This window comes from Scyliorhinus torazame, chromosome 8 (assembly GCF_047496885.1).
Source record: "Scyliorhinus torazame isolate Kashiwa2021f chromosome 8, sScyTor2.1, whole genome shotgun sequence".
NCBI classification, from domain to species: domain Eukaryota; kingdom Metazoa; phylum Chordata; class Chondrichthyes; order Carcharhiniformes; family Scyliorhinidae; genus Scyliorhinus; species Scyliorhinus torazame.
The window spans coordinates 104,783,593-104,810,224 of record NC_092714.1 but is presented as its reverse complement, the minus strand read 5'-3'; the positions used below and the strand labels follow the sequence as shown (position 1 = coordinate 104,810,224).

The 26,632-nt window shown below is 43.7% G+C and overlaps 1 protein-coding gene across 15 annotated transcripts in view; it reads left to right on the top strand.

Annotated features, from left to right (window-relative positions):
• dmd (dystrophin) overlaps positions 1–26,632 on the top strand; it is a 3,042,490-nt gene that overhangs the window by 1,147,941 nt on the left and 1,867,917 nt on the right. For all 15 annotated transcript variants that reach the window (XM_072513983.1, XM_072513987.1, XM_072513978.1 and 12 more), the window contains one exon: positions 4,218–4,397. In XM_072513983.1, coding sequence (XP_072370084.1) covers positions 4,218–4,397 — 180 coding nt within the window. The remainder of the gene's footprint in view (positions 1–4,217; positions 4,398–26,632) is intronic.

Sequence of the window (26,632 nt, the reverse complement as noted above, 5' to 3'; positions counted from 1 at the left end):
AATGTATTTTATTGCAAGAAATTTGTAAAAGTTGAGGCAGTTTGATGTCATTGTTCAGCTGATAAAGCTAAATGTTTTTTTTTTAAATGTATTTTATTAGAAACATGTATCAAAACAGGTTATAGCAAACAAACACGCCAGGAAACATACCTCCCAACAATCAGTTATATAGTCTGTACAGAATTTCCCCCTTTTTTACCCTCCACCACCCACCCCCCTCCCCCCACCCCCCTGTGATGAACAGCTCCTCAAACACGGTCACAAACATCCCCCACCTTTTCTCAAACTCCCCTGCTGAGGCCCTTAACTTATACTTTATCTTCTCCAAACGCAGGAAGTTGTACAGGTCACCCAACCATGCTGCCACCCCCGATGGCGACGCCGACCGCCACTCCAGCAAAACTCGCCGCCATGCAATCAGAGAGGCGAAGGCCACAACATCGGCCTTCCTCCTCTCCATGAGCTCCGGCTTCACTGAAACCTCAAATATCACCACCAAAGAGTGATAAAGTTAAATGTTAACTGGCTTCAATGTTTTTTTTATTTATAAAATAATTTTTGTTAATTGATGTTTTACATTAAACTTTACAAACGTCCACAAATGTCTTACTGAAACATTAGAACACAACATTTAATTGAGATAATTATAAATGAATAAGATAATTTAAGTAAACAAGGCAGAAACATATTTAACACAATGGCACACTAGTTTGCCCTGCTGTCTCACAACACCAGGGACCCATGTTCAATTCCGACTTTGGGTGATTGTGTGGTGTTTGTACATTCTTCCGTGTCTGCACGGGTTTCCTAGAATGAGAGCACTCGGAGGAAACCCACGTAGATATGGAGGACATACAAAGTCCACACAGCCAGTCACACAAGGCTGGAATTGAACCTGGGTCCCTGGCCTGAGGTGGTATGCTAACCACTGTGCCATCGTGCCACTGCCGTTTCCTCCGGGTGCTTTGGTTTCCTCTCAATGTCCAAAGATGTGAGGTTAAGTGGATTAGCCTTGCTAAATTTCCCCTTAGTGTACAAAGGTTAGATGGGGTTATGGGCATGAGCCTGGGTAGGGTACTCTTTAAGAGTGTCACTGCAGACTTCATGGGCTGAATAGCTTTCTTCTGCATTGCAATGATTCTATAAATGCTGATAAATGTCAGTACTCAATATTCACTGGGGTAGTGTGGTACATAACCAACAAGTCATCAGTTCAATCGATCAGGTTTTCGACTGGTTAAACCACTTTTGTTGTCTGATGTGGTCTTTTTTCTGTGCGTATGGAGTCGATTTCTTGTCTCCTTTGTCGGAAAAACAGGTTTGCTTTCTGGTTTTGGAGCAAGTACCAACTCTTCAAATTTGTCAGAATGATGCTTTTTTCAAAATAATGTTCCGCAGTCCCTTACTCGGTTGCTATCTGGATTGTTTTCCATACTGCATGGTTTGTCAAATGTGACTGCAAGTCCCAACACTTTGTTTCCATTGAATTGCACTGGGTTGGCTAGTTCTTTGTTTTCAAAGTCGTACCTTTGTGTAAATTCTGCTCTTCTGTTGTTATTCTTTGTGTTCTCAAGATCAGTTCCTTTTGGCTTATCTGATTCATTTTTGAACGTTTTACTATCAGTTCACTTTGGATTATCTGACGTATCTGAGTTTTTCTGAGGTATCTTTGAGCTCTTTGTCTTCTTATCTGGAGTCAACTTCTCCAAGATGTCTTCAGTTTCTTGTTAGCTATTCACAATTGATGTGCTCTCAACTGATTTGTTCTGTGGTGCACTCTCATTATCAGCCTCTGTACAGTCCAGTTGAGAACTGTCAGTCTCGTCGTTGTCTTGCACAGATTGTATGCTACTTGTGATCACTTTGTCACTACTTGCAAATAAACTGGATGGACCGTTATAATCTTCCTCTCCTGGATCACCATCTGTTTCACCACTGTCCTCATCGGATGACTACATCATATCTCGTGGCCAGTTACAATAATCCTCTGTCTTCACGCTGTCTGGAACGTACAATCACTCAACAAGGTTCAGGGCTTTGCACACTTTTGCTCCCAATATGGACCCTCGCTTTGTGTCCACAATGGCGAATTGCACAATGATACTTTAATTGTGCACCTATGCTTCTAGGAAACATACTCTGGTGTTTTAATCACAATCTCACTGTAGGTGATGAGTCGTTTCGGTCAATCAAAAATGGTTGATTGAACTCTCAGGCGGTTCAAATCAGAGAGGCTGAGGAGATTGGCACTAATTCCTGTGACGAGATTGCAGTTGATTAGTGTGGCATTCAGCATCACTGGAATTGTCCATCTGCCTTCAATGGTATCAGCATCACCATTTGCCAGATTACTGCTATCCGATGTTGTACCGGTATGCAATTCCATCCATTTATTGGTTCCATCTATCTTTAGTGGAATTCTATTTATTATATCAATCATTTTACTTACAAGAATCATCTAACCCGAATATATCTTACAAATCTGAGTCATTTTCTACAATGTCGAATTTATCCGCTGTATTTTTGAATTTGTTTAAATTTACTTCTTCTTTCATGCTGTAAACTTCTTCTACAGCTCTTCGTTGAGATTTCCGAAGTGTTCTGCATTGCGAGGCAAAATGGTTAAATTTGCTGTTCTTCGCACATTTTCTTCTGACTGCTGGGCATTTTGTTTCTTGAGTGTGCGTGTCCACAACGTCTACATGTCATCATGCTCTTGACATCATGCACAAACTTGTCATGCGTATGCGCAGTACTGTCGAATTCCAGTGTGCGCTATTTGTTTCAAGTGCGCATGCGCAACATGGTCATACACATGCGCAGAATGGTCAACTTCCGGATCGCGCTTTCTTCCCAAGTGTGCCTGTGCAAAATAGCCGCCTTCTGAAGCGCGCTGTTTTTCTAGCTGCCCCACATCTTCAATGATATCAACCACAGTGTGTACTTTCGTGCCACATTCCCGCACTAAACAATTTGGAACTTCTATTTTTAGATTCTTGTAACGTTAGTTCCTTTTCTCTGAGCAGTTTTTTTGGGAGATTTTCATTGATTTGAGACTCACAATGCTGATTACATTTTTCAATTTCCACATTAAACTTATTTTTACCATCATCATTCTCAAAGATGAATGAATTAAATAAATCTCTAGCCAGCAGTCCAGCCATTAGTAGTAACAATGCAATCTTTTGCTTGTCACTGGCCGCATTGAGGTCGGAGGCTGAGAGGTAGAATTTAAACTGGTTTTTTTCCAATTGGAATCTATTTCCCGAACTCCTGAACTGCTTTGGAGTCTGCAATCCCTCCATGAAGCTTCGACTTGTCTGAGCTGATAGATGCAACAGGCTTCCACACTGTCAATCTAAATCTGCAAAACAAAAATGCTTTCTTCTCCGAGAATGTTCTTTTTGGGGAATATTTTTTTCCCCTCTATTCTGTACTACCCAGTAACCATTACCTGGTACCATGTGAGAACTTGGTTTTAATATTTCCACTCCTGGTGGCATGTGATGTTCTTTGGTGAGTTTCTCAGGATGGCTTAAAGTTGCAGTGTAGCCAAAGACCATCAGGCTATGATGTCAAACAAAGCTAGTTTATTTACACTGCACAAGTTATGATTCGAACATGTTACAAGGTATTAACTAATAAATAAGACTATACTATATCTATGCTACAGAACTCTATACCACTGATCGATCTTAACTCAACACCTACTCTAAGCTTCTCCTTATTCCTTCTCACACCTTCTCCCAGAAGTCCAATAGGCATTCCATTTTATATGTCTGCTCCCCAGCTCCATCTGGTGGTAGAATTAAGTATCACATTTACTCTTAATGTGCCAGACATTACATACAATGTCACAATGTTGGTTTTGGTTCATGTCGGTTTTCTGAACAATATAAGTAATAGACATGAACCCTCAAAGGCAAAAGTTATTTTGAATGCCATGGAAGTATTCTGGACTTAGACAATTTTTATATCTATATGAGAGTTATTAGTTTACTTTAACTGTCAATTGAAATAAGTCCAATTTTGACTGGAAAGTTCAATTACAACTTTTTATTACAAAATTATTTGTATCTTATGAGAAACTAGAGTTCACTGCAGAACTAAAGAAATGCAGTATTTTCAGTTAGTCTTGGGATATTACATGTATTGTGAGTAGTGTAATCCATACTTTGTTGGCTTCCCTTTTAGTTCCTTCTTTTCCTGATCAACAGATTCTGAAAGGAGAGCTGGAGATGAAACGACAGATCATGGATAAACTTTGTGCCCTCTGTCAGGATCTCCTTATGACATTGAAAAATAAGGTTGTAGCTCAGAAGTTACAGGCGAGGCTTGAGGAATTTGCTCAGCGTTGGGATGATCTCGTACAGAAATTGGAGAACAACTCCAAGCAGGTACATCACTGGCAACATAATGTAAATACTAAGCTGTCCCATTGCTGTTCAGTTTCTTGTGTCAGATTTATTCTTCACCCCTGCCAATGAACACATTGTATGCATCTTTTATTACTATTCAGCCAGCTTAGATCTATAGCCAAGGCAGGCTTATCCATCCTAAATAACTGTTTCAGTCGTTGTGTTATTTCTACTTTGCTGATTAAGTTTGCCAGCAGGCACTAATGCTTGCTGAAGGGTCTTTGGTTTTAGATTTGCTGATTGTGTGACACTAATAACAACTGTACGTTTTATCAGTTTTGTGCTCATGAAAGTGTCAGGAACATTTTATTCACCGTGTTAGTTACAAGCATTGCAGGCCTGGTATAAATGGGCTAAAGGGAGAGTTGGTGACATAGTGATATTGTCACTAGCTTGGTGATCTAGAGGCCCTGGCTAATGCTTAGGGATCCAGGTTCAAAACCTTCCACAGTAGATGATGAAATTCAATAACAATCTGGAAGTAAAAGTCTGATGATGTCATGAACGCATTGCAGATGTCGTAAAACCCACTAATGTCCTCCAGGGAAGGAAATCTGCTACCTTACCTGATTTGGCGGCCAAGTAACTCCACAGCAATGAGGTAGACTCTTAACTGCCCTCTGAAATGGCCTTGCAAGCTACTCAGTTCAAGGGCAATCAGAGATTTGCATTGAATGCCCACATCCCATGAAAGAATAAAAAAAGATGTAGAGTTAATTTTGTTCTGCTTCAGCAATATGTCACAATCAAAACTGAGAGGACTGCACTATCCTCAAGTTGTGAATTCACACAAAAAATCTTTTTTTAAACTTCCTGAGTAAAATTCATCATTTGGTGTCAATTTGAGGCAAGTTATGGGCAGTTCTATTCTACTCTATCTTCAAAGTAGAAGGAGGAGATGGAGAGGAGAATTCCAAGAGAAACTTTTGACAAAAAAAACAGAAGGAAGCAGCTGCTGGAAGTGAAGCAGAGAACATCAAGAGTCAATGCTTATTTACAAAATATTGCATATTCAATGCTGAATTAAACAGATTGTTGATTGACAGGGGAGTCAAACATTTGGGGTGGGGGTATGCGGGGACAGGTAGGCAGGAAAGTGGAGTTAAAGCCACAGTCGGATCAGCCATGATTTTACAGGGTAGGCTTGAGGGGTTGAATGGCCTACTCTTGCTCCTATTTCTTATGTTCTCATTTAGGAATTCAAATACTGAGGTAGATTTAAAGAAGATGCAAATGGATAAAATTGCCTTGATCTGCTTCTGCCTGATAAATATTCTAAGTTTAATAGACTGTGTTTTTGCAAACAATCGCAGACATAATTCAGCTAAAATTTACTCAGCAAATTTTGTAGAAGGAAGTATGGTGAAGTGTGAAATCTTAATTTACTTCACTGTTACGGATAGTACAGTTGGAGGCGTGTAGGTGGCAATTACATCAGGTAAAAGTACAAGAACTATTGGCTGATGTATTCTGCCATCCAATGATTCATGGGATGTGACCTATTGTTGTGTTCTGCAAAAACAAAAATTGTACGATATTCTTGTCAGAAGATCCCCACTACAAGGAGGGAGGATTGGAGAAAACATAGAAAATAGGTGCAGGAGGAGGTCATTCAGCCTTTTGAGCCTGCTCTGCCATTCATTATGACCAATGCTGATCATCCAACTTAATAACCTAATCCCGCTTTCACCCCATACCCTTTGACCCCCTTCGCCTGAAGTGCAAAATCTAACTGGAAAGGAAATATTGTAGGAGATTAGCTGCTGAGGATTATGGATATGTTCATCGAAGAGATGTTTTTGTTTGGGACAACAAACCGCTTTGCATTGGTATTGACCCAGTCAACAAAAATAGGTGGTAGATTTATAGAAGATGAAAATGGATAAAATTGCCTTGATCTGCTTCTGCCTGATAAACATTCTAAGTTTAATAGACTGTTTTTGCAAACAATAGGGGACACGAGCCATTGCACTAACAAGTTGCCGAGAAGGAATTTGGAGTCCAGCGATTCAAGTTGCTTGACAAAAGAAGGAAAAGTTTGCAAGAGCTACAGGATTAGAAGTGTGGTTAAAACAAGGAGGAATTTAGGTAGCTATGAAAGAAAATCAAAGTCAGATGATTCAAAGCAGCTAAAGCAAGCAGTCAAGGACACTGGAATGAATATAAGTCCTACAATTTGATTTTGATCACAAGCTGGCGCAATAAATATTTAAGTATTTTTTTTCCATTCAACCAAAAGATGTTGGCGTCGCTGGCTAGGCCAGCATTTATTGCCCATCTTAATTGCCCTTGAGAAGGCAGTGGTGCGTTGTCTTCTTGAACTGCTGCAGTCCATATGGTGGAAGTGGAAGTATGATCAAAGTAAAGATACTATCAGGAAAACAAAGGTAGTTTTAAGGGATTTATATTGTATTGGTAAATGTTAGAAATAAAGTATAGTTTTAAGTGGGTTGAATTTCATATATTTGTGTAAGGAATGGTAAACCTATAGCTAGATTCTTGCTGGACAAAGGTGTTTGTATTTGTTGGGATTGGCTCAGTTCCAACTGTGCTTCTATTGTGCTCAGAGAGGGTTATGGCATGAAAAGTAAATGAGTAGGAAGAAGCAAGTCGTCATTGTTTAGCAACTAGAGGACCTTTTAAGGCAGGAAGGCTTTTGAGTTCGAGTTTTAGCTGAATTTGTTTTGGCAGTTGGTTTAGGAGACTAGAGAAGGAATGTTTCTCTCAGCTTTGCTGGGAGAAACGGTATGGAGTAATGGTTAAGAAAACAAGTTGCAGATTGCTAAAGTCCAGCTCGTTAAGGAAACTAAAGAAATCAAGAAAAGTTTCCAAGAAGCCTGAGGATAAAGGTATTAGAACAGAACTGCTCAGTAAATACAGGCAGAGCTGAGAAGAAGACTGAGATTAATAAGTCAGCTGCAGGAATTCTGTGATTCTATTGGAGTAGCTCCCTTGTAGCACCATTAGCAGTAATGGAATAGAGGGGAAGGAAGAGAGAAAAGGTCGTACCAAATATGAGGAAGCAAAGTTAAGTTGGCGTGCACAGGGAGAAACAAATGAGGTAGAAGCAAGTACGGAGAGGCGTGGTGATTGGGTGGAGGTGAAGAAGTATAATTAAAATTGAACCTGGCAGCAACTTTAGGATTCTCTTGACATTCAAGTGGGGCTAAGCAGTTTTTGTGAGAGGCTGTGTTAATAATATCATCCATGATTCAAGGAGATTTGCCTAATTTTTATCACTTATTTGGGATGTAAGAAAACTGTCCGGGCTGATCTATTGTATGTTTTTCAACCAAATACAGTTTGAGGCAGTTCTCATGCATGGTTTATATCTGAAATGTCAGTTGCCCTGTTGTATTTTCTCAATGGATGCCCCCTGCCCTGCTGCATATTTGTAGTATTTTCTGTCTTTGGTTGAGGCAGTTCACTTTTGTGAGGCAGCTAAAAACATGCTTGGGTTATTTTCCAGCGCTTAATACAGAGACTTTCATAATCGCCATCCTCTTTAAAGTTTCAACTGACAAACAGCAGAAATAGAAGTTCTTGGCCGAGGGCGATAAAGATGCTGTGGTACAAACGCATAAATAATCAGAGCAGAAATCTGAACTCAAGCCCTGAGACAGTCACATGATTGCAATTTGAGTCTCATACATTTGTAACAACTACATCCTTCACAGTCCGTTAGTTAGTGGTGAAGTTCTCATTAATACTGAAGTTTGCACGTCAACCAGAATTCTAATGCTGTTAGAGCAGTGTCTCCTTTGGGGATTGTTTAGTGGCAATGGGGTGCTCATTAAGTATAAACAGAACATTTTGCCGAGTTAAGAAATGGCTGGTTCCAGAGTTTGTAGTGAAAGCTAACAGTTGTATAAGAACAATCCACTATATAACTGGAGTTATGTCGATTAAGTAAATAAAAAAATTATTGCTGCTGGAATATTTGTTGTACAAAATTTGAATATTTATTATCCAAAATGGGAATTATATGGAGCCTGGAGTATTTCCTTATTTGTTCATTAAGTAAACTCTATAATTATTTATCCTGAAGAGCCAACATAAAAAAGGTAAGCATTCCTGAAACAAGCAGTTGCAGTTCAGGCTGGCCCTCTGATTCTCCCACCCTTACCTCTGCCTCTGGTGGAGAGTGACTCTCAAGATACAATGCAATTTGAACCTCAGCGCTTGATTTTCCAGTCCTTCCCACCAGCAGCAAACACATGAGTCGCTCCATTGTTGGAAAACATGCCACGATGGGGAGGGGGGGGTGGGGCAGTGGAGGAGACGGAAACATAGAACATAGACATTTGAAGAACATAGATTCAATAATCTCTCGCCCCTTGTAGCTGAGAGGAACAATAATCATGTTTTTGATTCAAAAATCTGTGCTGCCTGAATCTTGTAACGTGATGACTGGCGGATTAAAGGCCATTGGCTGAAGACAGTCAAGGTCATGCATTAATATGTTAACAGAAGCACCAGTATTATAATAATAATTATATAATAATAACCTTTATTGTCACAAGTAGGCTTACATTAACACTTCAAAGAAGTTGCAGTGGAAAGCCCCTAGTCGTCACATTCCGGCGCCTGTTTGGGTACACGGAGGGAGTATTCAGAATGTCCAAATTACCTAACAACACGTCTTTCGGGACTTGTGGGAGGAAACTGGAGCACCCGGAAGAAACCCAAACATGGGGAGAACGTGCAGACTCCACAAACACTAACTCAAGCTGGGAATCAAACCTGGTACCCTGGCGCTGTGAAGCAACAGTGCTAACCACTGTGCTACCGTGCCACCCTCAATAATTTTAAGAACAGTATCATAACCTTGCATTTGGAGTGTAACTGACCAGTAGTCTGGATTAAGAATATCAACTTCCGCGAGAAAATCTGTAATTTTGTTTTTCTCTTGACTTTCCATTTCTTGGATGGAATGTGTTTCATAAATACTTTCTGGTCTTCGAAGTCGAATAAAATAGTTGGATTTGCAGAAATATTTAAAAGTCCAGTTTTGTTACATTGAAAGTATTCCGCTCCTTCTTCCGGGCAGTCATGGATTTGATGCTAGATTTGTGCCCCTCAACACAAACATCTCAAAATGGTTGGTAGCTTGGCTTTTCCTGCCATTTTCTTGGTTTGGTGGGCTTTCTTATGATTGGGGCTGCTGCTACTACTGCCTCATAGCACCGAGGACCCGGGTTCGATCCCAACCCCTGTCACTGTCCATATGGAGTTTGTACATTCTCCCATGTCTGCATGGATCTCACCTCCACAACCCAAAGATGTGCAGGGTAAGTGGATTGGCTACGCAAAATTACCCCTTAATTGGAAAATAAATTATTAGGGCCACTGCCCTACCCAGTCAACATAGTCATGTGAAGATTCAGGGTCGTGCCAGATCAGAGCCTCACTAAAATCTCAAAGCATGGCTGCCTCATGTATTGAACCCCTTGCTCACTAACAGGATTCTGCATTGGGTTAAAAAAAGTGTCAAACAATTTAAGAATGACCTCAAAGTCTGCAGTGGACCCCTGAATCTCTTTCTTTAGGACAGTAGTCTCCAAATAGTCGATCGCGATTGACAGGTCGTTCTTGGGGTCTCGAACAATCGATTATCACTGCATGCCGAATCATGCCAAATAGCACAAGACCTGGGAATTCTCATAATGACAAGGGAATTAGCTCATTGCCTGCCAAACCTTGCCAAATTGCACGAGACCCGGGATTTCTCGTAATGACAAGCGAATCAGCTCATTGCTTGCTGAACAATGCCAAAAATCTGCAGGTCTTGGGAAACGAGATTCTCGCAGGCACCAAAACTTGGAATAAGTTGGTTGAAGACAAAATGAGGAATGAGGATCCAGGGGCCTTCAAGAGGGCAAAAACCTACCATTTCCACCAGGATGGGACAACTAATTTATTTTTACCAAGGCAAAGGCAAGATCATTTGTCAACAGAGTGTAGCTTTGAGTAAAAGAGATATTTTGGAATGGTATCACAAGACAAGGCATGCAAAATTTCAACAAAATTTCCCTTTAAACAGCGCAGCTCAGATGAAGAAACTTGGGGAGTGCGAACAAATTTTGATAGTTCAACAGTCATTCATTCCAAAACGAGCAGCAAAAGGCAAGGCTAGCAAAGAGGTGCCTTTTTGCAGTAGTCACCTGCTCGAAAAACCTAAGTAATTTACCGATGGCAAAGTTATCAAAGAGACTCTGATGGTTGCTGCCAACACTTGGTTCAGTGACTTGAAAATAACGGTGGCAGTGGTTAGTACTGCTGCCTTACAGCGCCAAGAACTCATACAGTGCAGAAGGAGGCCATTACGGCTCATCGGGTCTGCACTAACCCTTGGAAAGTGCATCCCCTGTAACCTCACCAATCTGCAAGTCTTTTGGACACGATTAGATAATTTCTAGCATGGCGGATCCACCTAGCCTATATATCTTTGGACCGTGGGAGGAAACTGGAGCACTGGGAGAAAGATGCAAACTCCACACAAGACAGTCACACAAGGATGGAATTGAACCCGGGTTCCTGGTGCTGTGAGGCTACAGTGCTAACCATTGTGCCACCGTGCCGGGTTCAATTCTGGTCTTGGGTCACAGTGTGCAGTTTGTATGTTCTCCACGTGACTGTATGAGCTTCCTCTGGGTGCTCCGGTTTCTTCCCACAGTCCAAAGATGTGCAGGTTAGGAGGATTGGTTATGATAAATTGACTTTTAGTGTCCAGGAATGTGTCGGTTAGGTTATGGGGTTACGGGAAGTGGGCATGGGTAGAGTACTCATTTAAAGGGTTGGTGCAGACACGATGGGCTGAATGGCCTTCTTCTGCACTGTAGCGATTCTATGGGATTTTATGAAGAACAAGCCGGCTGGTGCTTTAACAGTAGCCAGAAGGGTGGAGTTGTTGTCTGAGGACATATATCAGAAAATATTCCAAGACTTATCAGGCTGTGAATGTTTCTCACTGCAGTTTGATGAATCAGTAGACATGACTGTACGGCCCAGTTGATTATTTTTATTCACATGACATTCAAAGACTCAACATCCGAGGAGTACTCTCCCACTCTTTTTGTCACTCAAAGAGAGGACAAGAGGTGAGGATATCTATACCAAATTAAAAAGATATATGACTGAGAAAAATATTCCCATCAAAAAACTGGTTTGAACCACAACTGATGGTGCATTGTCTATGATGCGTATCAGTGCAGGCTTTGTTGCACTTTGCAGAATTGTTTCTGAATTCTCCTCCTTTGTCAATTACCATTGTGTTAACCAACAACAAGTGCTAACGAACAAGATTTTTGACTTTTCTCAAACAGTTGTTGTCAAGATCGTCAACTCAGTTTGTGCCAGAGCTCTGCAACATGGCTTGCTCAAATCATTACTCGATGAGCTTGATGCCACCTTGGATGAACCAATCATTCATGCAGATGTGCGATGGTTAAGTTGATGAAAAGTACTCCAGAGATTTTTAGATCTGCTCCCTGAAATTGTCACCTTTCTTAAATCAAGAAATGAGGTGTACAGCGAACTATCAGTTAATGTGTGATTGCTAGACATGGTGTTTTTTATGGATATAAGTGCAAAGTCGAATGAGTTGAATCATGAACTGCAGGGGAGGGACAGAGACTTGTCACACACGATCAGTGAAGTGAATGCATTAAAGTTGAAAATGAGCCTGTGGTCCCCTCAGTTAAGGAACAAAATTACTGAGCAATTTACAAATCTGGAGAAAATCCATCAACAGATAAAACAGAAAGGGTTCCATCCAAACAAATTCTGTGATCACCTGAACAAATTGGAAAAGGAATTCAACAGACTATTTCAGAAGTTAGATGAGATTAAACAAATCACTATGTTTGTCTCAAATCATTTGCTTCAAGTGGACATTGGAGAACTGACAGCACAATTTCAGGAGGTGTTTGAACAAAGCGGTGCACTTGACATGGAAATCATCACTGTGCAAAATGACATAGTGCTGAAAGCTAGGTCAAGGGTTAAACACTTTTGGGGAATTGTAGAACAAAAAACAGAGATCCTGCGCACTCGAGGTGAAGTCCTACTTTGGCTCCTCATACATCAGTGAGATGTTTTTTCCCCCAGATGTAGTCACTTGTCTCACAAATGACCATCTGATGAACTATATGAGACTGGCACTCTCAAACTACAACCCAGACTTCACAGTGCTCAAAGATAGTGGGCAAGAACATTTGTTGCATTAAGAATAGGTGTGCTTTATGCATGGTGTACAATTTTTTTTTCTTTTTAGTAAAGTTGAATTTTTAAGAGCAAATCTTGTGCTGCATTTAGATTATAAAAGTGATCTCGTGCATAAAAAGGTTGGCGACCACTGCTTTAGGAGAACTGCTGCTGGTCCAACTGCATAAAAAACTGATCTAACATGGAGCTTTGGCTCCCTTTCATGATGATTCGATACTGCTCAGTACGAAGAAAATGTACTTTCTACACCTCCCACTGCTGGTCTCACTGTGAGGTCCTTGGGGCAGTCAAAAGGGCAGAGACTGCTCACCACTTAGAGTCTTTGTTACCTCACTCTAGTGTGCCTCTTCTGATTTTTTTTATGAGCTGCATTCAACTGTTTCTTCACTCTCTTTTCTCTTTACATTGATGTCTGCACTATTGCCACCATGTTCAAGAATCATAGAATTTACAGTGCAAAAGGAGGCCATTCGGCCCATCAAGTCTATACCGGCTCTTGGAAAGAGCACCGTACTTAAACCCAAGCCTCCACACTATCCCAGTAACTCCACCTAACTTTGTTTTGGATATTAAGGGGCAATTTAGCTTGGCCATTCCACCTAACCTGCACATCTTTGGACTGTGGGAGGAAACCGGATCACCCAGAGGAAACCTAAGCAGACACGGGGAGAAAGTGCAAACGCCACACACCCGAGGACGGAATTGAACCCGAGTCCCTGGAGGTGTGAAGCAGCAGTGCTAACCACTCCACCGTGCTGCCCGAGAGGCATATTTTTCTACCTTCAGCCCTAGGCATAGGACTTGGTTAGCAAACAGACTGTAGATGTACTCTGGTATCTGCTTAACATTTCTTTATTAGTACTACTATACAGGTTGCAGAGCAAACCTGCTGCTCTGAGGCATGGGGCGAAATTCTCCGGAAACGGCGCGATGTCCGCCGACTGGTGCCCAAAACGGCGCCAATCAGATGGGCATCGCGCCGCCCCAAAGGTGCGGAATGCTCCGCATCTTTGGGGGCCGAGCTCCAACATTGAGGGGCTAGGTCGACGCCGGAGGAATTTCCGCCCCGCCAGCTGGCGGAAACGGCCTTTGTTGCCCCGCCAGCTGGCGCGGAAATGGCATCTCGGGGCGGCGCATGCGCGGGTGCGTCAGCGGCCGTTGACAGTTTCCCACCTATGCGCAGTGGAGGGAGTCTCTTCCGCCTCCGCCATGGTGGAGACCGTGGCGGAGGCGGAAGGGAAAGAGTGCCCCCACGGCACAGGCCCGCCCGCGGATCGGTGGGCCCCGATCGCGGGCCAGGCCACCGTGGGGGCACCCCCCGGGGCCAGATCGCTCCACGCCCCCCCCAGGACCCCGGAGCCCGCCCACGCCGCCTTGTCCCGCTGGTAACGTAGGTGATTTAATTTACGCCGGCGGGACAGGCAATTTATCGGCGGGACTTCGGCCCATCCGGGCCGGAGAATCGAGCGGGGGAGCCCACCAACCGGCGCGGCGCGATTCCCGCCCCCGCCGAATATCCGGTGCCGGAGACTTCGGCAACCGGCGGGGGCGGGATTCACGCCAGCCCCCGCCGATTCTCCGACCCGGCGGGGGGTTGGAGAATGTCGCCCATGATTCCCACCTTTCTCTCCCTAACTCATGACTCCCTAATGTCAGTAGTACATCATCATCCATGTGATAAGTTAGCACATCCCATCTATTAACCCCTTATACTGAACCCTGCCAACAGAGATTGCAGCTGTCTTTGAGGTTAGCGGCAAGTGCCCTTATATCGCTGTTTACCACAATTTCTCAGCCATTATATTGATATTTTTATTCACCGAGTTGACATAAATATAATAATATTGAAAAATTTACTGTTGGTGGCTTCACTTACTATATACTTCTGACGTTGCACAATATCAAAATAAATACAGATGAGGATGGCAATTTAGCCTATCTTAATTCATTCATACAGAATTGCTCCAAAGTTCCCTCCTTCCCATTGCAGATTTCCATTGTTTGCTGCTGAAAATATCACACAGCTTTTGCCTCTGGTGCACAACCCTGAATCCCATTCCATATATTACACTCATATGAACATGCATGTATAAGTGGGCAGCACGGTAGCATTGTAGATAGCACAATTGCTTCACAGCTCCAGGGTCCCAGGTTCCCAGGGTCCCAGGTTCGATTCTGGCTTGGGTCACTGTCTATGCGGAGTCTGCACATCCTCCCCGTGTGTGCGTGGGTTTTCTTCTGGTGCTCCGGTTTCCTCCCACAGTCCAAAGATGTGCAGGTTGGGTGGATTGGCCATGATAAAATTGCCGTTAGTGTCCAAAATTGCCCTTAGTGTTGGGTGAAGTTACTGGGTTATAGGGATAGGGTGGAGGTGTTGACCTTGGGTAGGGTGCTCTTTCCAAGAGCCGGTGCAGACTCAATGGGCCGAATGGCCTCTTTCTGCACTGTAAATTCTATGATAAGAATATATGAATTAGGAACAAGAGCAGACCATTCGATTTCTCATGCCTGCTCCACATTTCATAAGATCAGGGCTGTGCTAATTGTAGACTCCACTCTACTATCCTGTTTACCCCCGCAAGCCTTTTACTCTATGTGCCAGTCAAGAATCTATCTATTGCAACCTTAAACATATTCAGTTATCCAGCCTCCACTGCTCTCTGGGAAAGAAGATTCCACAGACTAAAGACCCTCTGAGAGAAAGATTTTCTCCTCATGTCAATCTTAAATGGGAGACCCATTGGGGTAATTCCACCGAATTGCAGCAGGCGCACATGCTGCTATTCTCCCAGAATAGCAGGAGAGCCACAAAATAGGGTTTGTACCGGGTGCTAAATGGATCATGATGCTCCCAGTCCGCGGTCCCTTTGTTCACGCCCTCACATTGTTCTCAGCACCTGGAAGCTCTTGATAACACAGAGACAACCTCTTCAAAGAAAAACTGTGATTAGAAAAACAGCTGCTCTCTAAGTTAATGGACCTCTGCAGAGCTATGTAACTAAACAATCTTAATCCTCCCTTTGAAACTGTTTGGATCTGTCAATCAGAGCTTGTAATAGGCAATGGTCCATGAAATAGAATGTAAACGATGCAGTTCAAAGCTTTAGGCTTCTAGGCATACAAACCGGCAAGAAAAAGTTAAAGGGCAAATGAAATTTACTGTGAAGAAAACTACTTTAAAGGCTTCCACCACTTTTACCTTCATCTCATAGATCTTTGAAGTTGGCATACTGACAGACTGTATAAAGGGTTTTGGGGTACAAATGGGAATTCACTTTATTATCACAGAGTTTGGATTTGAAGGAACTTATTTTTGAATATTGGAAGATTAGTTAAAGGGTTTCAAGGCTGCAGATGGCGAAAGCAACCAAATGACCCCATCACAGGAAAGACCCCAAACCTGAACCTTTGCAGCCAAGCACAAGCCTCCCCTGACACCCATGAAGGACCCATTGCGGCATCCTGGAAGCAATTGTAGAGAGAGTACTTACCCCTTTGCCATCCCTTGGACTGCAAGGTTCTAGATTGGCACTGCCAAAGGGTGGGGCCTAAAGGGGAGGCTGAATGGGGAATGGGGGAGGATAATGAATGGAAAGACTGAGGGGGCGGCCGTCTCCAGCGATTCTGGGTGGCGTGTGGGGGCCTAGCCAGTGACCTTGGGGGGTTGGGGGGGGGTGGCTGCACCAGCATTCTGAGATCGGAGTGCCCTTAAAAAAGGTGCCCCATTCACTAAAGAGCAGGACCTGTCAGAGAGATTAAGTCCTGCCCCTCTTAGGTCTGTGTCATTGAATGACACTGAGAACCTGTTTGAGAGTAAAATTTTTCTAAGTGCATTAAATGGCACATTGAGGTTACTCCAAGCGTCAGCAGGAATCACTTTGGTTTCCTTGCTGGCAGGAGCAATTAGTTTCCAATCAGGAGAATGGCACCCTCAAGTCATTTTTGGGGAGAATTCCCCAATTTTATGTTGTGTTCCCTAGTTCTTAGTCTCTCCCATCGCGGAAACATCCTTTCAGCATCCGCCCTCTCAAGTGCCCTTGGTGTCTTACATTTTTCAATAAGGTCACCTCTAACTCTAAACTCCTGTGGTATAGGCACAACCTGTCCAAACCTTCCCTCATAAAATAACCCCTTCAGGCCAGATGATCCTAACTCTACCTCTTCACTCTTTGTCTGAAAAATGTCCTGGTCTCTGAATCCTACATTAGTCATTTATAAGTTGGAACCTGTGCATGCTTCTTCTACATTTGCTCTGAAATTTAGAGTGAATTTCCAAATTTACCTTTCCCACATGGTTTGTAATCTTGCTTCAGCCACTTTTACACATCTGTGCAGCACTGAGATAGTGCTGCACTGTCAGAGATGCTGCCTTTATTTTGGGATGTCAAAGACCTGACTGCCCTTCTTAATGGAGCTAAAATATTTCATTATATTGTTCAAAGAAGAGTAGGGAAATAACCCCCTCTCCCAGTGTCCTGGCCAATATTTATCCCTCAAGTAACATTACTAAAATAGACTGGTCATTATCATATTGGTGTTTGTGATACTTTGCTGTGTGCAATGTGTCTGTTGTTTTCCCTATATTCCAAATGTGACTACACTTCAAAGAACTTAATTGGTTGTAAAGTGTTTTGGGTCGTCCTGGGGTTATGAAAGGCACTATATAAAGGTAGCCTTTATTTTCTTTTTATATTTCCATGTTGCTGAATTTAAAAATGTTAAGGTTTCAAAATATATATTTTGGTGTTATTTTACATTACCATAGAATCCCTACAGTGCAGGAGGAAGCCATTTGGCCCAAAAAGTCTGCAACGACTCTCCAAAAGAGCACTTTCCTGAGGCCCACTCACCTGCCCTATCCCTGTAACCCCACCTAACATGCAAATCCCTGGACACTCAGGGTTAATGTTATCATGGCCAATTCACCTAACCTGCACATCTTTGGACTGTGGGAGGAAACCGGAGCACCTGGAGGAAACCCACGCAGACACGGGGAGAAAGTGCAAACCCCCCAATAGACCGTCACCCAAGGGCGGAATTGAACCTGGGTCCCTGGCATGTGTGTGTGTGCCGGGGAGAATGAGTGAACTGCAATTCAAATGTATACATGAGCACTCTCTGCGTGTCATAGATAACAGAGCACGCAGTTTTGGCCTTGTCATTCTGTTTCATGCTGCAGCCATTGGTATCTCATGGGATGGAACTAGTTCTGTGAAAAACTGTCAACAGTGATGTAAACCACAGTACAGTAATAATCCTTTAACAGCACAGTCTGTTAAATCTTATCTTGTGTTTCAAAAGATCCATATTTTGATTTACACATGTAAGCTATGAAATGACTGCAGTAGAATAAAATTAATTTGATTTATGCCCAAATATCATAACCCTGCAACTGATTATTCCCCTAGGTGTCATGAATTTTGATTGCCGAAGATTAGGACACCATACAAATATATTTCCGGTTTGTATCTGAATTAGCTGAATGGGGCCTACAGTTTAGTGGAGCCTGAATTAGTAACACAGAAAAGACATACGAACAAACAAACATATGTACAGACATATGAATTAGTAGCAGGGCTAGGCCATTCGGCCCATTGAGCCTGCTCTGCAATTCAATAAGTTCACGGCTGATCTAATTGCAGCTTCAACAAAATTCTTGCCTAACCCCAATAACCTTTTGCCCCCTTGTTAATCTAGAATAAATCTAGTTCTGCCTTTAAAATATTCAATGATTCTGCTTCTACTGCCTTTTGAGGAAGAAAGTTCCTGCGACTTAACCACCCTCTGAGAGAAAAAAATTATCCGCAGTTCTGTCTGAAATTAGCGACCCCTTATTTTTAAACCGTGTCCCTGGTTCTACATTCTTCGACAAGGGGAAACATCCTTTCCACATATACCCTGTCAAAACCCCTCAGAATCTTCAAGCTTTAGATCAAGTCGCCTCTTACTCTTGGTGGATAGAAATCTAACCTGTCCAACCTTTTCTGACAAGACAATCTATCCATACATGGCATTAATCGAGTAAACCTTCTATGAACTGCTCCTAACACATTTACACTTTCCTTAAATCAGGAGACCAATACTGTACACAATACTGCAGATCTGGTCTCACAAATACCCTGAACAACAGAAGCATAACTCCCTACTTTTGTAATTAATTCCCTTCACACTAATCAATCACATTCTATTAGCTTTCCTAATTATTGCAGTACCTGTATACTCGCCTTTTGTGATTCATGCAATGGGACATTCAGATCCCTCTGCACCCCAGAGCTTTGCGATCCCTCAACATTTAGATAATGAGCTTTTTTATTCCTGCCAAAATGAACAATTTCACATTTTCCCACATTATACTCCATTTGCCAGATCTTTTTTTTTATTTTAATTTTTTAAAAAAAGTATTTTTATTAAGGTTTTGCCGAATGTTTCATAATAAATCAGTAGTAACAATAATAACAAAACAAACTAGAGTGAACATTAACTTAGTGCAAAAAGAGAATATACAACAACAATTAAATAGACATTACCCCACGCAACTCAGTCTTCCCACACCATCCCAATGAAGCACTCACCCCACCCCCCAACGGATTGCTGCTGCTAACATTTTAATTTTCCCCAAGAAAGTCGACGAACGGCTGCCACCTCCGAGAGAACCCTAGCGTAGACCCTCTGAAGGCAAACTTTATTTTCTCGAGGCTGATAGACTTTCAAGGCACAAGCCTGAGGTGGCTAAGGCTTCTGGCCTGGGAGGTTCGCATACTGTTGATTCTAGTAGCCTTGCCTGGATCATGTCCTTCGGTCACATTTACAGCAGCTTTGCAGCTGACTCTTGTAGTCTACCAAGAAAGCTTCCCTGGTATTTTGAGGGTTATCCAGCCATCTTCTGAGTTGCCAGAATATTGAGTTTGTGATGGGTGAGGCACATGGGATCCTTCACCGGGAATGCTGGCTTTTCTGTGTGAGGGTTTCCCCCTACCCGGTCTCCCATCACCCAACCCGAGAAAACTGCTGTCCGTCATCCTGAGGAATTGTTGGGCCCCCTTCCAGGCATTACCCAATGATAGTGCTAATTCTATTGCCCTTTTGAGATCTAGGATGAGTTCTGCCAACAGTTTTATTTTGTATCGTGTCATTATTGATCCCACACACTAGCTGGTCGCGTAGCATCTCAGTCAGGGATGGGACAAACTTGCAGTGTTGGGCCAGCTTCATTAATCTAGGCAGGAATTCTGACAGCGGTTCCCCGTGTCCTCCCTGCCATGTTGAATCGGTAATGCTCGAGGATCACGGTTAGCTTCTATTGGCTGCCAGAATGGTTTGTAATGGTTCTTTACCAGATCCACAAGCTCAATTAATGTTTTAGTGTCAGGGGCTACAGCATAAGGTAACCTCTTCATAATGCTGAACGCCAGGCCCGCTTGCTGTCAAAGGATTACTTTTTGCCTGTCATCCCCCCTGTGCTGTTGGGGTGGAAGAAGTAAGGCAAGTGTTCAGCATTGTGGGGCCAGCCCTTCACATCTGTGTCAGAAGGTTTGAGCTCCCCAAACAAGGGCATTCCCGGATTTTTCTTTTCGCTTTGTTTCTTTCCGGAGTTATCGTAGGGGGCTTTCAGAAAGGCTGCTCAAAATTCCATGCTTGATCCTCAGTGCCAGTATAATAATTCCAGGAGCCGCAGAGTGAAGGGCCAAACTGGTTTATTTTAAACTGAAAATAAAGTCCTATCGTGGCACACAAAACAAACGTTCCTGCCCAGGACTACTGGGAACTGCTGGTCTGGGTATGGGAGCCACATTGAGGTTTCACTAATGGGCCTCAACTGGGTTCCCACTCAGCACGGGACCTCATTCTATGAAGCCCACAGGGAGATCAATCAGCGATTTCCCCCGTGGTCGCCGTGAGGGTTATCACAATATGCTTTTTCTTTAAATCTGATATTTCCTTTTTTTGTTAACCATTGATGATGGGCCTTTCCCTTGGAATTTTTATTTCTCATTGGAATGTTTTTATTCTGTGTATTATTGTGGCGCACAAAGACTCCGTGAGACGAATAGAGTGAAGTCGATGAGGCTTTATTAAGCGTGTCTGTTCCCCAGCAGCCCGATAGTAAACTGGCCTGCGGGGGAAGGCACCGGTTCTTATACTTCGCCTTCAGGGCGGAGTATGAGGTCAACGGCCAACCAGGACCCGGGATCTGTCCGCCAATGACATTAGGGCTTCCAGTCCCACATGACCCCCAATACATACTACCACAATTATGAAATATCCCTTTAAATCTCTTCCACTGAACCTCTATGGACCTGTCCTTTCAGCACATTTGCCAGTTCACTTGAGCGAGCTCCGCCTTCATGTTCTCATAATTGCATTTACTTAAGTTTCAAATACTTGTCTTGGACTTACATTCAGTTTGAAGAGAAGAGTAAAATTCAATAATATTATGATCTCTGCTACCTAGGGATGTCTTTACTGAGATATCTTTTTTTTAAATTTCAAGTGCCCAATTTTTTTTTTCCAATTTAGCGTGGCCAATCCACCTACCTGTACATCTTTGGGTTGTGGGGGTGAGTCCCACTCAGACACAGGGAGAATGTGCAAACTCCACACAGACAGTGATAGCGATAGTGGATAGCGAATAAACTACTCAGCAATGATATTCTCTGGGACTAATTTCTGAGCTATGTCGAATTATTGATTTGAATTAAGATTCCAATGTCAGAGGGTGGTACTGTACCACCATTAAACTTTTGCTGGGCAAAAGAGCAGCGGAAATCAGGCAACGCTCCTCTCATGACCTCTGTTGGATAACCCCTGCTAGAAAATGCATATCAGTAGATGGTTTCTTTAATATCAGTGCCTTTCCTGATTGTAGACATCTGACGTGTGTCACAAAAGGATGCCACTTTATTGTGGAATGCAAAGAGAATCATAACCACAAAGAGAACCTTTTATTTTCTTTGGACTTTTTTATGGTCTGCAGCAAACTTCCATTTATAATAAACCTGGTAAGGCTCATAACAGGAAAGAAAAATCAAGGTGGAACTATAATGAGTGGCAGATCTGTTTGCTATTTCTGACAGAAACATAAATTGGCTTGCGTGATTTAATCCAAGGTTATTATGCAATATTATGGAGATTCTTGTGTACAAATACATGAAGGTTTTTTTTAAAGCAAACCTCTCTTGTGATTAAATTACTAGTTATTTTGGGCTACCTGCATTGTTCTACCCATTTGAGATGCCTTTGCTGGCTGTGTTTATGACTTGTATCCCATAAAGCAAATTCAAAGATAGAAGGGCCACTCTGGAAGAATGATGGAATCTGACATGGAATATGATTTCTCACTGAAGCACAGTTGCATTCAATTTAGATTGCATCTGAAATCTGCAGTTTTCATTAACGAAATTCACAATTTCTTTTCATTTCCTTTAATTGTGCTCACAGACAGCTTTAGATTGTGAAATAATCACTGTATCATGACTTCCAAAAGCAATAAGTCAGCTTCAGTCCATTTTGATATATATAACATGTGTAATCAATTATACCCAAGATATGACATCAGTCTTGACACATTTTTAAAGCTGTATAAAATGTCCTCTCCATTTTCTATCCTAAATGTGACCATAAAGATTTGGGGCATTATTTTTGATTTGACAGCTATTTTGTGATTCCTAAAATTGGCTACTGAGCAACATTCTTTTGTTTTTGAATTACAGGATTAGATTCTGCCTAATCCACTGTGCAAAATACAGATCAATTGCTGCATTGATGCTATGGTTTAAATCAAGTTTTGAGATTGGCATTGTACCTATTTTAAGGAACTGAATTTGTCATTTTTGCATGTCGTAATAGAGTCCTTACAGCATAATATACAGTTTTCCTACATTATACAACAATGCTTGTCCCTCCCCCTCATATACAGGAGAAATTACAATTAAATCGCAACCAAGCAAGTGGCATTCTTAATGTGCCATTCATAATCTTTATAAATTGGATTATCTTGAGACATCTATAAATACAGCCAGAGTTGTCACACATAGTTTCTGCAGTTTAACAGATAAACAAGTCTACAATAAAAAAAACTACATGTAGAACACAATAAGCAGATAACCCTTTCATTCTAAAAAAAATGTATTTTATAACAAACATGTATCAAAACAGATTACAGCGAATAAACGCCCCGGGAAACATACTTCCCAACAATCAACTGTACAGTCTGTACAGATATTTCCCCTTTTCACCCTCCCCCACCCCCCACCCCCCTGCGACAAACAGCCCCTCAAACGCGGTCACAAACATCCCATACCTTTCCTCAAACCCCCCTGAAGAGCCCCTTAACTCATTCTTTATCTTCTCTAATAGCAGGAAGTCGTACAGGTCACCCAACCAAGCTGCAACCCCCGGTGGCGATGCTGACCGCCACTCCAGCAAAATTTGCCACTGTGCAATCAGAGAGGTGAAGACCACCACATCGGCCTTCCTCCTCTCCATGAGCTTCGGCTTCTCTGAAACCCCAAATATTGCCACCAAAGGGTCCGGGTCCACCTCCTCCTCCACTACCCTGGCTAAGACCGTGAACATTCCCGCCCAGAATCTTCCCAATTTTTCACAACCCCAGACATGTGCGTGTGATTCGCTGGCACCCGCCCACAACTCTCACATTCAACTGCTACCCCCTGAAAGTACCCATTCATTATTGCCCGGGTCATATGCACCCTGTGCACCACCTTTTTTTTTAATAAACATTTTATTGAGGTATTTTTTGGTATTATAACAACAACACAATAAACAATGTACATGAAACTATAACCTGTGCACCACCTTAAACTGTATCAGGCTCATCTTTGCTCAAGATGAGGTCCCATTTACCCTTCGCAGTGCCTCACTCCATACTCCCCAATTGATCTCCTGTCCCAACTCCACTTCCCATTTCTCCTGGATTTTCACCACCTGCTCGCCTCCCTGCTCCCCCAGCCACTTGTATATATCCCCAATTCTTCCCTCCCCTTCCACATCCGGAAGCAGCAGTCGCTCCAGCAGGGTGTATCCCGGAAACCTAGGGAAACCCCTCCAGACCTTTTGTGCAAAGTCCCTAACCTGCAGATACCTGAACTCACTCCCCCTCGGCAGCTCTACCCTCTTCCTTAGCTCCTCCAGACTGGCAAACCCATCCTCCAAATACAGATCCCTCACCTTGACCAGCCCCACTTCCCTCCACCTCTTGTATACACTATCCATCCCCCCCCAGCTCAAACCCACGATTCTCGCACAGCGGATTTAGCTCCGACATCCCTTCCACCCTAAAATGACTCCTCTACTGATTCCATATCTTTGCGTCAATGGACTGCACCACCGGGCTACCTGAATACCTACTCGGAGCCTTTGGCAACGCTGCCGTTACCATAGCCTTCCCCATACAAGATTCCTCCTCCACCCTAGCCCACTCTACCCCTTCTCCTTCCCACCACCGCCGCCCCTTGTCCACATTCGTTAGCCCAACAATAATGAAGCAAGTTCGGCAACGCGAACCTCCCTTGCTGCCTCTGCCTCTGCGTCTGTAGCAGGGTCCTCCCCACCCTCGCCACCTTCCCGCCCATACAAAGTCAGAAGTGATCGCGTCCACTTTCCGAAAAAAGGTCTTTGGAATAAAGATCGGGAGAGCTTGAAAGATAAACAAGTACCTCGGCAGAATATTCATTTTCACCATTTGGACCCTCCCCGCCAACGTTAAGTGGAGTGTATCCCACCTCTTAACATACTGCCTGGCCTCCTCCACCAGTTTCGTTAAGTTATACTTGTGGAGTCTCGTCTATTCCCTCGCTACCTGAATCCTCAAATACCTAAATCTATCACTTGTAAATGGCATCCCCCAAAAATTAGCCCTCTGTCCCAGCTCATTCACCGGGAATACCTCTCTTTTCCCTCCATTCAGCTTGCATCACAAGAACCCTCCAAACCTCCCAGCAGCCCCATAATCCTTCCCATACTCCCCAACGGATCCGAAACATACAGCAAGAGGTCATCGGCATAGTGCGACACCCGATGCTCCCTTGGTCCCCTCATAATCCCCCGCCACTCTGCCGACCCACTGAGAGTCATCGGCAATGGCTCTAACAGCAAAAACAGCAGCGGCAACAGCGGGCACCCCTGCCTCATACCCGTCTGTATGTCAAAGCTTTGTGAGCTCATATCATTCGTCCTGATCCTCTTCCTTGGTGCCACATATAGCAACCGTACCCTTGCCACTAATCTTGGCCCAAACCCAAACCTTCCCAAAACCTCAAACAAGTACCGCCACTCCAGCTGATCAAATGCCTTCTCCGCGTCCATGCACACCACCACCTCCGGTACCGGAACCCCCCCGATGGATTCATCACCACATTCAACAGCCATCTTATATTACTCGCGAGCAGCCTGCCCTTCACAAAGCCTGTCCAATCTTCTGCAACCACCACCGGGACACACACTTCCATCCTCCCCGCCAACAACTTAGCTAATACTTTCACATCCGTGTTCAATAGTGATATGGGCCTCTTGGACCCACATTCCACCGGGTCCTTCCCCTTTTTCGAAATTAGTGTGATTACTGCCTGCGTCATCGTCTCCGGCAACACCCCCTTCTCCAGTGCTTCATTAAATGCCCCCAACAGATGTGGTGCCAGTCCGTTGCAAATTCCTTGTAAAGTTCTGCCGGGTAGCCATCTGGCCCAGAGGCCTTCCCCGACTTCATACCCCTGATACTATCCAGCACCTCCCTCAGCCCCAGGGACTCCTCCAACGCCTGCCTCTTTGCTTCCTCCACCTGGGGAAATGCCAGCTTGTCCAGAAACTACCCCATGTCCCCCTCCTCTCCCCCCGGGTCTGCCTCATAAAGTCTCTGGTAGTACTCCCTAAATGCCTCATTTATCTTCCCTGGCTCTGACATCACATCCCCAGCCCCAGTCCGTATCTTCAATATTTCCCTGGACGCAGCCTGCCTTCGCAGCTGGTGAGCCAACATGCCGCCCGCCTTCTCCCCATACTCCTGTTGCACCATCGTTGCCATACCACCCTCCCCATTGTCAACCTGTCAAACTTCCCCTGCAACTTTTTCCTCCACGCCAATCCCTCCACAGTGGGCACCTTCGAATATTCGCTGTCCACGTCCACTATCTTGCTCATGAGACGGTCACGTTCCTCCCTCCTTTCCCTATCTGCATGGGCCTTAAACAAAATAATTTTCCCCCAGACCACTGCCTTCAGTGCTTCTGAAAAAATGGCCACCGACATCTCCTCATTCTGATTCAACTCCACATACACCTTAATCTCCACACGCACCTTATCACAAAAACCAACATCCGCCAACAACCCCCAGTCGAACCTGCACCCCGGCCTCTGCTCTCGTCCCGTTCTAAACCAAATTTACAGCCAGTGGGGCGCGGTGGTCCAAGATAACTATCCCCGCATACTCTGCCACTTCACCTCACCTGAAATCTCCCGACTCACTACAAATTAATCAATCCTCAAATACACCTTATAGACGTGTGAAAAGAAGGAATACTCCCTTCCCCGGGTTCTAAGTGCCATGGATCCACCATACCCATTATCTCCATAAACCCCCCAGCTCCCTTGCCATTGATACCTACCCATCGACCTGGGGCTCGACCTATCCATCCTCGGCTCGAGGACTCAGTAAAAATCTCGTTCCATGGTCAATTGGTGCGGGGCCAAATCCGGGATCGTTGACAGCAACCCCCTCATAAAACCCACATCATCCCAATTTGGGGCATTACCATTTACCAATTCTACCAGTGCCCCTTCCAATACCCCACTCACAATCACATATCTCCCACCCGGACCCCTCGCCTCGTTCACACTCACAAATCCCATTTTTTTGCTGATTAAAATCGCCACTCTCCTCGATTTCGAATCAACCCTGAGTGAAAAACCTGCCCGACCCACCCTTTCCTTAATCCAGCCTGGTCCTTCACATGGAGGTGCTTCTCCTGCAAAAA